The sequence below is a fragment of the Ruditapes philippinarum genome, unplaced genomic scaffold (genome assembly GCF_026571515.1).
Source record: "Ruditapes philippinarum isolate M1 unplaced genomic scaffold, ASM2657151v2 ctg7887_1_1_1_1, whole genome shotgun sequence".
Classification (NCBI taxonomy): domain Eukaryota; kingdom Metazoa; phylum Mollusca; class Bivalvia; order Venerida; family Veneridae; genus Ruditapes; species Ruditapes philippinarum.
In genome coordinates, this window is record NW_026858592.1 from 7,996 (window position 1) to 21,828 (window position 13,833).

The 13,833-nt window shown below is 32.3% G+C and overlaps 1 protein-coding gene across 5 annotated transcripts; it reads left to right on the plus strand.

The window, feature by feature from the left end:
* Nucleotides 1-5,189: 5,189 nt before the first annotated feature.
* On the plus strand, nucleotides 5,190-12,711 carry LOC132753680 (cholecystokinin receptor-like). 5 transcript variants are annotated; one of them, XM_060744170.1, is made up of 2 exons: nucleotides 5,190-5,535; nucleotides 11,134-12,711. In XM_060744170.1, exon 2 carries the CDS (start codon nucleotides 11,204-11,206, stop codon nucleotides 12,563-12,565), a length of 1,362 nt encoding a protein of 453 aa, XP_060600153.1. In that variant the 5' UTR covers nucleotides 5,190-5,535; nucleotides 11,134-11,203; the 3' UTR covers nucleotides 12,566-12,711. The 5 variants fall into 5 exon arrangements, with proteins under 5 accessions (XP_060600153.1, XP_060600156.1, XP_060600155.1 ...); XM_060744173.1 differs by lacking the exon at nucleotides 5,190-5,535 and adding an exon at nucleotides 7,489-7,510; XM_060744172.1 differs by lacking the exon at nucleotides 5,190-5,535 and adding an exon at nucleotides 7,533-7,764.
* The last annotated feature ends 1,122 nt before the right edge of the window (nucleotides 12,712-13,833 follow it).

A 13,833-nucleotide genomic window follows, 5' to 3' on the forward strand; every position in this document is an offset into this window, starting at 1 on the left:
CATTATGCATACATGTATATTTTAATGATTACATATAATGTGGACAAGCATTTGCAGTACGTATTTTACATATTCCTTTATGTTTGAAAATTGTTTTAGTACCATAAATATTAATACATTTAATTTATAGACAATTTCAATTGGTAACAGCCTAAAATATAACTTACATGATCTTTAATTACCAAAATATGGTAAAGACTGTGATAAAGAAATAACTATGATCTTTGTTTTCTTATTTATTTTTTTATTTAGGTAAAATACGTACACATGATAACTTTCATACTTAAAATTGTCAAAGTTGTTAATAATTGTGACGCCGTAGTATGGCAGTACATTGACTTTTTAACCAGTTCATGACAAAAATGATTTACATGTTGTTCTTTAATAAACTATTCAAATCAACCGATAGATATTGACTTCTTTATGTTCATAAACGTACCATTATGCTGTTTTAAAACCTAAATCACAAGTTTAACAAACACGCAAACCATTGGGTTTTAAATTATTAACAAGATATTAAAGTCAGCAATTATTGAATAAATGCTGGCCTCTAATATGTGCACGAGTCCCACAGAATCTTAATCCGGTATGGTACTAAACAATGTATGATGACTTCTTTGTAAAACACCACAATTTTTTAACAGCTAAACAAAACTTTATTCTTGAGATCCAAACTGCCCATTTAAAGTCTTATAGTCCTAGCTTGTTGTTGGCAATAATTTTGAATTATCCATTCGGATGCAACACTAGCCAAGTGCACCTTTTTGTATAGTGATCCTGTCAGTTGAAACTTTGCCATGGCACCTTGTTCCTGCCCAACGACGTCATTCTACAGAATCAAAGAAGTGATCTCTGTAAAAAGAATGAAAAGTTAATGTTGCCAAACACAGTAGTTATTGACAAAATGGTGTTAAAATTGTGAGAATAATCCATTAAAGCTAACACAGCAATGTGCTTTCAAAATGTATAAATTTGGGTCCGAGTGGGAGCATCTCTGAAATCGAGTCCGAGTGGGAGCATTTTCCATTTTCATAAAAAAACCTTTAAAAGACTGACTTTTGAATAGAAATATTTGAAGCTAATAAAGAATAATCGGTATACATGACTCGGTTTATGTTCCGATACGTTAAAAATAATTTTAAAGAAGGTTTTCAACCTATTTCATATATGTTTCGGTAGAAGTCCGAGTGGGAGCATTCAGAGAAAAACACTTATCCCGTTTTCAGGCCTAAACCAGGCAATAAATCTATAAACTTTTTTTACAATTATCTCAAGTACTATAGCAATTCTTTGGTGCGCTACATGATTTTTTAATACTCTTACGTTTTCTTATAATAAAATTGTATTTTACCTTTGAGTCGACGAAAAAATGGTCCAAGTGGGAGCATTTAGCAGGTGCGCGATGACGTAGTATCCTACCATTGTATTAGACCTACATCAAATAGTATATAAATCTTGGAAAGAATATTTAGTTTAAACAATATTTTATTTATAAGTATTACATTTACATGATAATTGACAAATAATAAATAGTACGAATTGAGTAGGAAGCTTGAGCTTTTTTTAGAAACTCTTTCCGTAAAGAATATTTCAAGTCACGTCATGTCAAAAATCTCAATGAGGTCCATTAATTCCATGAGGACCTTGAATGTGGTATTTTGGGGGTCAAAGATTAGTTACAGCCATACATACTAGGAGAAATTTCGAGTACACATGTATTGACTGAAGGAATCTGGAATTGTGACAGGCGTTTTATAAATGGATTCTCTTTATTTCACTTACTATTTTTGGTCAAATTTCAAGGTCATTGGTTGGTCCTCTAAAATTATTATTTTTGGTCAAATGTGAAGGTCGAGTGACTGGAGAAGATATACACATACATTGTATAGGTTTCTACAGCCTTCTCAAGGTGGTCAGCAAAAGTCTGTAAGATTGCAATGATTGAAAGCGAGGCTTTAGTGGTGGAGACAATAAAATTGATAAAATGGCATGACGTGCTGTGATCTGCTTGACTTGTTTTTCAGAATCGATATAGTCGCATTAGTTAAGTAAAAAATTGTAAACGTCCTAATCTTTAAGACGCATTAGGCCTCAGAATCAAAAACATTTTCCTTTCTTCAGAAAGGACAAACTTGGAGTTTAAAATAATGGTTAACGAGCATGTATGGTGTCTACCACACGAAGACAGTAGCACTGAGTGTGGAATTAATTGTCATGAAAGCAGCAAACTTTAACCAGTAGTTTGATTTCCGTACAAAATATTTAATCACGGTAAATGCAGTAACAATAGAAAATCAACAGAAACAAAAGATGGTTCAGATATATAACTAATGAGAAACTATAATAGGACACCAAAAACAAAACGCTTTTGAGAAATAAAAGCATTCATGGGGCAAAATAGGCCTTTGTGTTTCCACACAGTGACTATATTTTTAATTATGTATGTTGGATATGAAAAAATTTCCTTAATGATATGAGCTAACTTACAACTTGTCCCCTAAGAAGAGCGTGAATTATGATTCTACGGGAAATTAAAACTTCCCTTTCTAAAATGACAAATGGGACAATTCCCCACGCCTGTACTACTGAGCTTTAACTCTAAAAAAGAAACATTTTTGAGTTAATGCCCTTTATAATATTGCCTACCTTCTTTTCTTGCGAGGCATAACAAAATATAGAATACATGTATATCAATTGAGGCGCGTCACGACAAAACCAACGTAATGCGTTTGCGACCAGCATGGATCCAGACCAGCCTGCGCATCCGCCCAGTCTGATCAGGATCCATGCTGTTCGCTTACAAACCCTATTACACGTATAGAAACTGATAGCGAACAGCATGGATCCTGATCAGACTGGGCGGATGCGCAGGCTGGTCTGGATCCATGCTGGTCGCAAACGCATTACGTTGGTTTTGTCGTGACGCGGCTCAATTTAAAACTTCACTTAGTGAGGAAAGTGCAGTGTACAAAAACAATAACTGTTGCATGATTTTCGAGTTAGAAGTAAAAATGTACATATCAAATGAAATATTCTGTACACATCCAATTACTTTGGATGTTACAGTTTTGCATTTTCAATTATTAATCAATTTCTGAATAAAAATCCATATAAAAAATTTAACCGGTTACTGAAAAAAATAATTCAATCGGTTACTTTTTAAAGTATTCAACCTCGTCTGTGCTGTCCCAGGCGTTGCATTGTTGACAGACTTCAACATTCAACCTCGTCTGTGCTGTCCCAGGCGTTGCAATTGTTTACAGACTTCAACATTCAACCTCGTCTGTGCTGTCCAAGGCGTTTGCATTGTTTACAGACTTCAACATTCAACCTCGTCTGTGGGTTGCATTGTTTACATACTTCAACATCCAACCTCGTCTGTGCTGTCCCAGGGGTTGCATTGTTTACAGACTTCAACATCCAACCTCGTCTGTGCTGTCCCAGGGGTTTCATTGTTTACAGACTTCAACATTCAACCTCGTCTGTGCTGTCCCAGGCGTTGCATTGTTTACAGACTTCAACATTCAACCTCGTCTGTGCTGTCCCAGGCGTTGCATTGTTTACAGACTTCAACATTCAACCTCGTCTGTGCTGTCCCAGGGGTTGCATTGTTTACAGACTTCAACATTCAACCTCGTCTGTGCTGTCCCAGGGGTTGCATTGTTTACAGACTTCAACATTCAACCCCGTCTGTACTGTCCCAGGGTTGCATTGTTTACAGACTTCAAACATTCAACCTCTCTGTGCTTTATTTATTTATTTATTTGTTTATTATTAGTATTTATTATTGTTATGTTTTTTGCTTTTACTGCTTCAATTTTTACTTATAATTGTAGATATCGATTAAAGTATCAGTAAGTAAATTGATACGGACGTCTAGCTTCATTATTTATTAAAGCATTATATATATATTTATTACCCTTCCAGATTTTTTCCGCCTTTTTGATTGGATATTGATCACCCGAAAGAAATTGATATAACCGAGCCAGACGGGTAATATACACACTAAATTTCCCCGTTTGGTACCCAACGTTGTAAACAACATGCGCGGAGATGATGCGCGTACGGTTCGATTTTACGCGGTGTAAATTCCGATTTAAAAGCACTTTTTAACTGTCAAATGATAAATATTTACCAAAGTAGAGTTATGATACATATAACCATCAGTATCGAAAACAAATATGACCTTGTGAAAGCTTGATATTAATTACAAAAAAAGTGCGTTCAATAGACTACTCCTTTTCTCTTGTTTACTTTTGTAAGGTACGGGAAAAATACGTCATGTATTTATGTGACGTCATGTTGTGACGAAGAGGTATCCTAAAGGGAATCTTATTTCGACGTTTCATTTGAAACAGCAATGATTATTTAAAAAATCGTCTAAACTCGGCAGGGGAAGGGTAATAAAATTATTATTTTGGTTTTGGAGTGATATATGTGGATATATTACCTGCCAAGATAAAATATCACCCTCGCCTAACGGCTCGGGTGATATAAAATCTTAACAGGTAATATATCCACATATATCACTCTAAAACCAAAATAACATATAATATATATATATATATATATATATATATATATATATATATTATATATATATATATATATATATATATATATATATATATATATATATACATATATATATATATATACACAGGATGTGCATGCTATACACATTCCATTCACATTGCATGATAGTTAAACCATTTCATCTTTTTCTTAAACAAAAAATTGAAATGAAAAGAATGTGCAAATACTGTATGTTATTCTGTTATTCTGGCGTTATCAGTTTATCGTGCAGCATTAAGTCTAGTTAAACCCTGGTATTTCATGACCATTTCATGATGTGGTAAAAAAATCATTTGATTATCGCTAGGAGTATTTTATCATTATTATTAGTTTTTTGCTTATTTTCTTTTCACTTTCATTGCCGTTATGATATTTGCTGTGTGTCAACTGCCTACATAAAGTAGGATGTTATTACAGACATTTATCTCTAGTGAATCCAAATTCAGTCTGATCTTTCATTTCTGTATGGTATGAAATGAGGGTAATATTTAATATTGGGAAGTAACTTTTGTATCAATCAAGTAATTTTAACCCACCCATTTCATTATATAAAGTGATCAGAAATATCGCAAATGGGTGGTTGTATTATAAATAATCTGCATTTAGAGATTGATAATAGAAATACGTCCAGGGATGGGCATTCTAATAATAGACCGTGAACACGAGAGCACGCGCGTATAGACTGATATTATTTCATAGACTGTGCTTTATTTCTTAACGTTAAAGCAAACAAACTTGGCGATATAAAGAAGGAGAAAATTGATGATTTACAGGCGTTTAATCTATGCATGTCGACACAGATTACGTCATAAAGTCATAAAATAAAACACTATTGTGAAATACCACATAAAAGTCTTAAAATTAAAAGTATTAAATAATAAAAACTGTTACTTCCTTATAAATGGGACACTGCTTTAAATGGATTAAACTTGAAAACATTAGTTAATTGGATTACATCAGGTAAGCGTTTTCGTTTAAATTTGTTGTAGTTTTTTCGTATTATGAGCGTATCTACATTTTAAGTTAATTTCTTACACCTGAAACATGTAATACCTGTACATATACTTTTAATTAATGATCTTTACACATATCTTAAGATGCCTTGAAAACAAAATAAGACATTGTAGTTTTTATTTTTTTATTTTCTGCTAAATTACATAGACAGCTGGGACAACACAATCATCACAATTCTTACAATTGATTTTCTAGGATTAATTAATCTTAATGTATAACCTGTGGTTTCGATTGTATATTCTAGAAAAAAAGAAAAACCTCAAACCACGATTTTTGGATGTTCTATATTTGCGGGCACTAACTAAAATTTTTGATACATACGATATTTGATACTATTTAAGTACACTAAATAAAAAAAACTTTTGAGAAATAAAAATAAGGCATTATGGATAAAAGGTAACGGAACTTTATGATTTTAGTATGAATTTGTTTGCCATGTAAAACAGACATTTATCATTATTCATTTGTCAATTTGCTTTTATCACTGATGACAAAGTACAATGTTCTATTGTATAAAAATGGAAAGCCTCACCCTTAGACTTAGCAATTAAAATTTTCACGGAAAGAAAAAATTGAGATCGCTTCCAAAGGTCTTGGGTATAATATTGAAACTTTGGGTTATTTTGTTCGTGCCTCAGTCTGTCGATTGATAAAGTTAAAACCTATTGCTCACCCTACCTAATTCAGCAAAAATATTACCGAATATAGTTAATGTATGTAAGGAGGGACAAGTGAAGAAAACTCCACTGAGGTTCAAGAGCCTGAAAAAACATAAAATTTGATTTTTTTCGTAGATAAGTTGGAATATTGAAAACAAGAGAAAATACAAAAGATACAGACATATACTCAGATAGTATTTGTATTTTTGTGCTATTCTTAGTCCTATTTAAGTGAAAAACGTTGCAACGCTTTTCAATTTTTGGTCATTGTTTCATAATTAAAATAATTATTCTGGTAAAAATTAGTGGACGAATTATCTGAAATTTGCACATAAGTTATTGGTATAGACGGTGACCTGCATCAAATGGAATGTTAATCCCGCAAAATTATTTCCAGTACTGTCATGTCAAAAAACCTCAGTGGAGTCCTTAAAGATACACCATCATATACATAATTTTATGTACCCCTTTTTTGAGGTAAAATATTTGTTCCAGAGTTTTACAAATGCACACTACGGAGGTTTATAGAATGGGTTAGATTTAAATATCTGTTTTGTGTCTGTTCTTTTATCAACGTTTTTCTTTACGGGGAGCGGTGACCTAGTGGTTAAGGTGTCTGCCTCTCAACCCAGGGATCATGGGTTCGAGCCCTAATCGTGTCACGACCATGTTTCTTCATATGACACCAGTACTGGTTGGTTCCAGGAAGCGGACTCGAAAGTGATTAATATAAGTTGCAAGAACTTGTTTCGCAATCGAGCTTAAATAAATATGTTTAAACCAACAGTTCACCAGGTTTAACTGTATTCTATCTTTAAAAAAATATCGATGACGTTAGAAGGACGCCGAACTATTAGTTAAATAGCTGGAAACTCATTAATTATTTTAAGTTGCTGGGCAAGTCCTTTTGTGTTGAAAGGACACATCGAGATTGTTTATTGCCTCTCTCAATGTTCAACAAATCATGTGCGTAAACCATCTTATGTTTCAATGTTATTATAATTTGCGTATCGGCACGAATCATCTTTTATGATTGTTCTTGTTAAGTCACCGGAATTAGGTCCTTCTGAATAACGCTAAATGTAAACAAAAACACAATAATTGTAATACAACTGGTAATTAAAGGCACAACAGGCCTCAGATATGAATCAAGTTTTCCTTCTGTAGAAAGGGCAAACATGTTATTTAAAGCGTTGAAACCGTAGATTTACATCATAAGAATACTAGTATAGCGTTGAGTTTTGAAATAATTTGTGATAAAGGTAGCGAATTGTTAACAAAGTTGTATTTTGACTTCCATACAAAAGCCTAAATCACTGTCTATAAATGCTCTAATTGCCAAAACGCTTGGCATGCCCGGGGTCGGTACTCTCAGTGCCTGAAAAGGCGGATGAACCTTTATGAAACTTAGAACGAAATAAGCAAAAAATGGCTCACGTGTATGGCCATTGAGTTATTTTTTTGGGACTATAACAGGGGATCGAAAATAAAAATAAAAGTCTTTTGGAATAGAAAGGTGGTGTGAATTAATTTGCCTTAATTAGTAATTTTCACGATAGGACAAAATATAAGACAGTTAGTGTAGCGAATATATACATGTAGCCTAATTTCAATTAACAGTATGGTATCAAATTTATGATCTGGGATTTACGTCACCATCAAAAATACGTCTTCATGCCTAGGAATATTTATGATTTGACAATGGTACAATGGTACAGGAATGGTCGCGGACAAGATCGATGGTCTTCTATTCACCATGACTAAATCACGTGTATTAATGTAGGAATATTCCTAAATATCCAGGGAAACATAGTGTGTTATTTACAATTCTCCAGCGCTTTCTGTCTAATTTGATTGAGTAAATAAAGTAGGACGAGATATGTTCGTATCTGTCTCATAATCACCCACTACTCCTTATTATTGATCTGTAAACATTTCTTAATTGATTTTTGTTGATTTCTTTTAACTTTGCTGTTATATTAGAAAAAAATGGAATGAACGCAAGAAATATTCATTCATTCGGACTCATTGTGACATTAAACGTATAATCAAGGTTTATTTAACAAAAGTGAAATAAACGGGAGCTTAGTATTCTATCGGTTTCATTGTGTCATATAATACTTCATTAAACGTATAACTAAGATTTATATCTCTGAAAGTTCTGGAAATATAAGTTTATCTAAATCAATTTAGATTGAATAAAATTTCGGACGACCAGACCAACATGCTGTCGTTATTGCAATGGTATTTATGTCTTAATTATATTGGATTATTTATGTCCTTATATTACAATATTTATGTCTTTATATTGGATTATTTATGTCCTTTTATTACAATTTTTATGTCTTTATATTGGATTATTTATGTCCTTATATTACAATTTTTATGTCTTTATATTGGATTATTTATGTCCTTATATTACAATATTTATGTCTTAATTATATTGGATTATTTATGTCCTTATATTACAATATTTATGTCTTAATTATATTGGGTTATTTTATGTCCCTATATCACAATATTTATGTCTTAATTATATTGGAGTATTTATGTCTTTATATTACAGTATTTATGTCTTTATATTGGAGTATTTATGTAGTTTTTATGTCTTTATATAAGAGAAGGCTTAAAAAAGACTCAAACAAACCGAGTCTGCAATTTTCGTGAAATTTTATTGTCTTTATTGCTTATTGTGTAGATGAGAAATCACTGTATCATTTACTGCAAGCCTTATAATTCATTGTGTATGGGTTATTATGATTATAAGCACATTTTACTTCCGATCACTGTATCATATATTGCGAGCTTACATGATTCAGTTTGTATCACAGGAAGTAGATTTGCTTTATCACAGTGAATACTGTACGTTTGTAACGACCATTTTCATTGGACAATTTTGGCAATGATTTTATTTTATTATTTTAACTAGCATATACTAAAACGGCTGCTGTTGTAAATTTATGGATTTATTTATATTTTTATAAAAAGAAAACATTTGCACAATATCATTAATTCGTTATAAAGACTTATAGCATGTTTTTGGCCGTGTAAACATTGTTGATTGCCCTTTAATTGTTTTATGGTAGGCCTTATGATTGTAGATGCTTGCTATGTATATTCTTACACTTCATAATTATTATTCGGATGGCGTCAGATGTGAAAACAATAAACCAAATGACGTCATGAAAATTACTTCTCCGCTCAATGTAGTTCAACATTAAAAAAATCAATTCTCTTCGGCATGTTAGAATGAAATGTGAAATATTTCCTTGCCTTTTAGCACAAAAATGCACGATTAATCGTTCAAATGCTTAGTGTCAGACCCATTGGCCTTCGTGATTATATTTCTGCGCATGTGAACCCGAACCTTGAATTATTCTATAACAACGCACTCAAAATTGATATTTATTTCCTTATTATACCCTTTCAATTGATGCACGAAATGCAATCGGAAGCGCAGTTAATGAAAATCTGCACGGATTGAATTATTACAATTATTATTTTACAAAGTCAATATGAGAAAGCTGTAATGAAATTGATTTTGCTGATAATACCGACATGGAATGTAATATACTGAATGTATGATCTGGATTTGTCCAGCCTTGTATTCGGTACAGACCTTGCAAAGAAGCAAAGTTTAGGGATTTTAATATTATCATAAACAAATAACAATAATAATAATAATAATAATAATAATAATAATAATAATAATAATAATAATAATAGTATAACATGAAGTCGGAATTCAACTTGTCACAGGGAAACTTCTAGTTTTTTCTTATTGATTCTTATGATTTAATTGTAGACTTACGCCTTTTTCATTATATATTTTTACTACTATTTCATATAATTTGGGCAAAGTAACATGATCTTCACATGTTATCTCCTATGAAATGTATTTCTACTTAAAAGTGTACACATTCAAGTGGATCAAGTGTTGTATTTATTACAAAAACATTTTTGTGTGGTTTTATTACAGTCATTAATTTCACGTCATCACGTATTTCTTAATAAAAAGACATTCGTATGAAATGCCTTTTAAATCAACTTTTGATGAAAAAAATACGGAAAGAACACGTTAATGACAGTTTTAAACAATCACCGTCTGCATGCGATCTTTTTATGATATATTCCAAGATCAATGTTTTTATGATATTGCTTCGGAAATAATGGATTGTTTTTTGTATATGATAACAGATTGTTTTTTATTGTCGCTTTTATGGTTTTGATAGTATCTGGGTTGAATGTTGTTTTTCATTATCATAATGGCGTCAAACACTTTGTAACTGATCAATATGTTTGTAAACAATCCATATTCAATATATAAATTATTTATTCTGTATATTGACACTGTTTTTTTTCTATGTTATGTACATTATTTTTATTGTCATTTTATCACACTGAACCACAAAACGCAGAAATACAATATGCAATAGGTATTTGATGCATTGCTTTCGTTATATCACTTTAATTCATTGTAAAACAACAATGTATGTTTGCAAAAATAACTACTCGTGAAAATTTTCAATATTGAAATTTTATTTTTCTTTTCTTTGTCCCTTTGGGGTTTAAAAGTCGTTTTAATATTCCTGGGGTAGGGAGATTTTACCAGAAGGCTTGTGGAATTGGATTGGTGGTCCTGCCTTCAAAACGGAAAAAATTCCAAAAAAAAATTTGATTTTTGTTTTTTTCCTTTTGGTAAAGGCCAATACTTTTGGGAAAAAAGAAGTATTTAATGGTTCAGAATGCTTTTATGATAAACGCAAACAGATAATAAAAGACTGTTGCTAAAACCGTTATGTTTCTTTACTGTTAATTACGTAGCTATGACGATATCAAAGTAGTCTGTATTTGAATACTGATTGTATAAATATTCTATTTCCAGGGATCTTGATGAGAATACAAATACGATGAAAACTAATTGATGGCAAAGAATGATTAATTGTTGACACAACATGGCAGCAGACGAACCAAATTTACTGGATACGATTTCGGACATGACTACAGCTTCTGTTCCAATGAACAATACATACGTCACTGTCAACCTTACAGAAGACATTTTCAACATTACTAGTAATGAAACGCTTGCAGAGTTAAACTTCCGGTATGCAGAAGCATTACTTCCGTTTGCAGTTATTCTCGGATTGTTTTGTTTCATTGGTATTGTTGGTAACTTAGTGGTGATTTTAGTTTTCTCGTTCAGTAAGGAATATAGGAAAACTAATTTCAAAGTGTTTGTTTTAAGTATAGCGGCAGTCGATCTTATGTCATGTTTTACCTTGATGCCTGTGGAGATATTCAAAACTCGACATTTTTTCTCAATCTCGGACCACACGCCATGCAAAGTGAAGTGTTTCTTTAACATTTTCGGCATGAACATTTCAGCATTCATTCTTTTTGTCATATGTATAGACCGGTATAGAAAAGTCTGCCAGCCTTTGAAGAAACAAATATGGCCGCATCTTGCGGTAAAACTTTTGTTAGGAGTGTTTATAGTTTCATTTATTCTTTCCGTTCCTGCACCAATCATGTGTGGCGTTACAGAGCACATGAAAACTAACATTTATAACTCAAGTGTTACAGTGTTTGTATGCTCAGCAGAGAAAAAATACCACGATAGTACATTCAGATATATCTATAAAATTGGCTTAACAGTATTATTAGTAATTATATCTATATCATTAATTGTGATGTATATTATGATAATGAAGACGGTTGTGAGACACTGGGGTAAGAGAGAATCTGGGAAGAGTGTCCGATTTGAATCCAGCCGTTCCCGCCCCCCATCAGACGACAAATTACAGCCAACAGAACATGAAGAATTTGTTGTGAATATCAAAGCTGTAGAAGTGGAAGCTCATATAAATGCACTTCTCACGGTTTATTTTAATGATACTAACAAAAATGAGGAAGCAAAACGCTTGAAGAGTTCAAGTCGTTTATCCTTGAACTCGTATTTGACTAAAGGTCGGTTTACTATTAAAAGGAGCAGCAGTGACGTATCATTCCGCACGCGCGCTGCAAGGCGCCAACCGTCGTCTGCAGTGAAAGGACGACTTCCGTACAAGACTTTAATCTGGTTCATTTTGACGCTTGTGTTTTTAATCACATACATTATAAATGCTGGATTATCTTTTATGACCACCAAAGAATACGAATTGTCACCGCGTTGCCTATTTTGGTTTCAAGTATTTTTCCGAATTTACTTTATCAACAATATTATAAATCCAATCATTTATGCTTGGCTAGACAAACGATTTAAAAATTCATGTAAGAATATTATTTCTGCCTTGAAAGGAAAACTTACAAAATGGTAACTGTTGTAAAGTTATTCGTCATATATGGCTTTGACACTGAACTATGAAATAATGGCACACTAATTATGCTTGTAAATGTCTATTTTTACGTATGTATATGTAGTAATCATAATTATTTAAATGAAATGATGTATCATATTATTAAAGGACATTGTTATTGTCTTTTACTACATTTGTTATTATATCTTTTCGTCCGTTGTATTTTAGGTTAAAGGTTAAAAAACACGTTTATTTCGCCGAACCTTTTCTCGATATATAATGTATCTTTTCGTCTTTTATAAAACATTTGTTATTTTGACAAAAAAAAGAAAAAGAAAAAACCCCTCAAGTATTTTGAGAAAAGTGACAAATTATGACAAAAATTGATTTAGTCTCTGTGAAAAAATGAATTGATTTGAGTTAAAATATCTGATCATATCTAAAAAAATCAGTCGTCTTGCACCCCATGATCGCACTAAATGGAGGCCATTTAATGTTTCCATATATGTTTTGATCTATTGAAAATAAAGTCAAATGGTTGCCACTACTGGAGAGTTTTCCTCACTTTTCTATCGGAGAACAGTTTCTAACAAATGACATTGACATTTTCAATGGTTACCGTAAATGAGCGGAAATTGTCCACAGTGATGAATATTAAATTTGTATAAATGATGACACTTATAGACCAGCTGTGAAATCACCATACAATTCAGAAAATCCCGAGCAACATAAACAACAACATGTAAACATCGGCATTATTAAAAGCAGGAAGACAGTATACGAAAGATCGGTGGTGGCATTTAAACTTCTTGAATTATTGGTTCATCTTCACGAATTCACGATTTCAACCTCATGAATACACGATTTCAACTTCACGAATTCATCATTTCAACTTCACGAATTTACGATTTTAACCTCTTGAATACACGATTTCAACATGATGAATTCATCATTTCAACTTCATGAATTCACGATTTCATTTTCACGAAATTACAGCCTTGAACTCGTGAAGTTGAAATCGTGAATTCATGAAGTTGAAATCGTGAATTCTTTAATTCATGAAGCTGAAATCGTGAATTCGTGAAAGTGAAATGTCCCTATCGGTCTTTCGTAGACAGTATGATGGATTGCGAGTACACGGCTTTGACCACCTACCGTCCTGATCCTCATCAGCATTCCTAATTTGAAAATCTACAATAACAACACTCAGTTGAATGCAAAGTGATAATCAACTTTGTAGTATGCTCGCTTGTATATTTCAGTGGTAACAACACTTAACTGATTTTCAT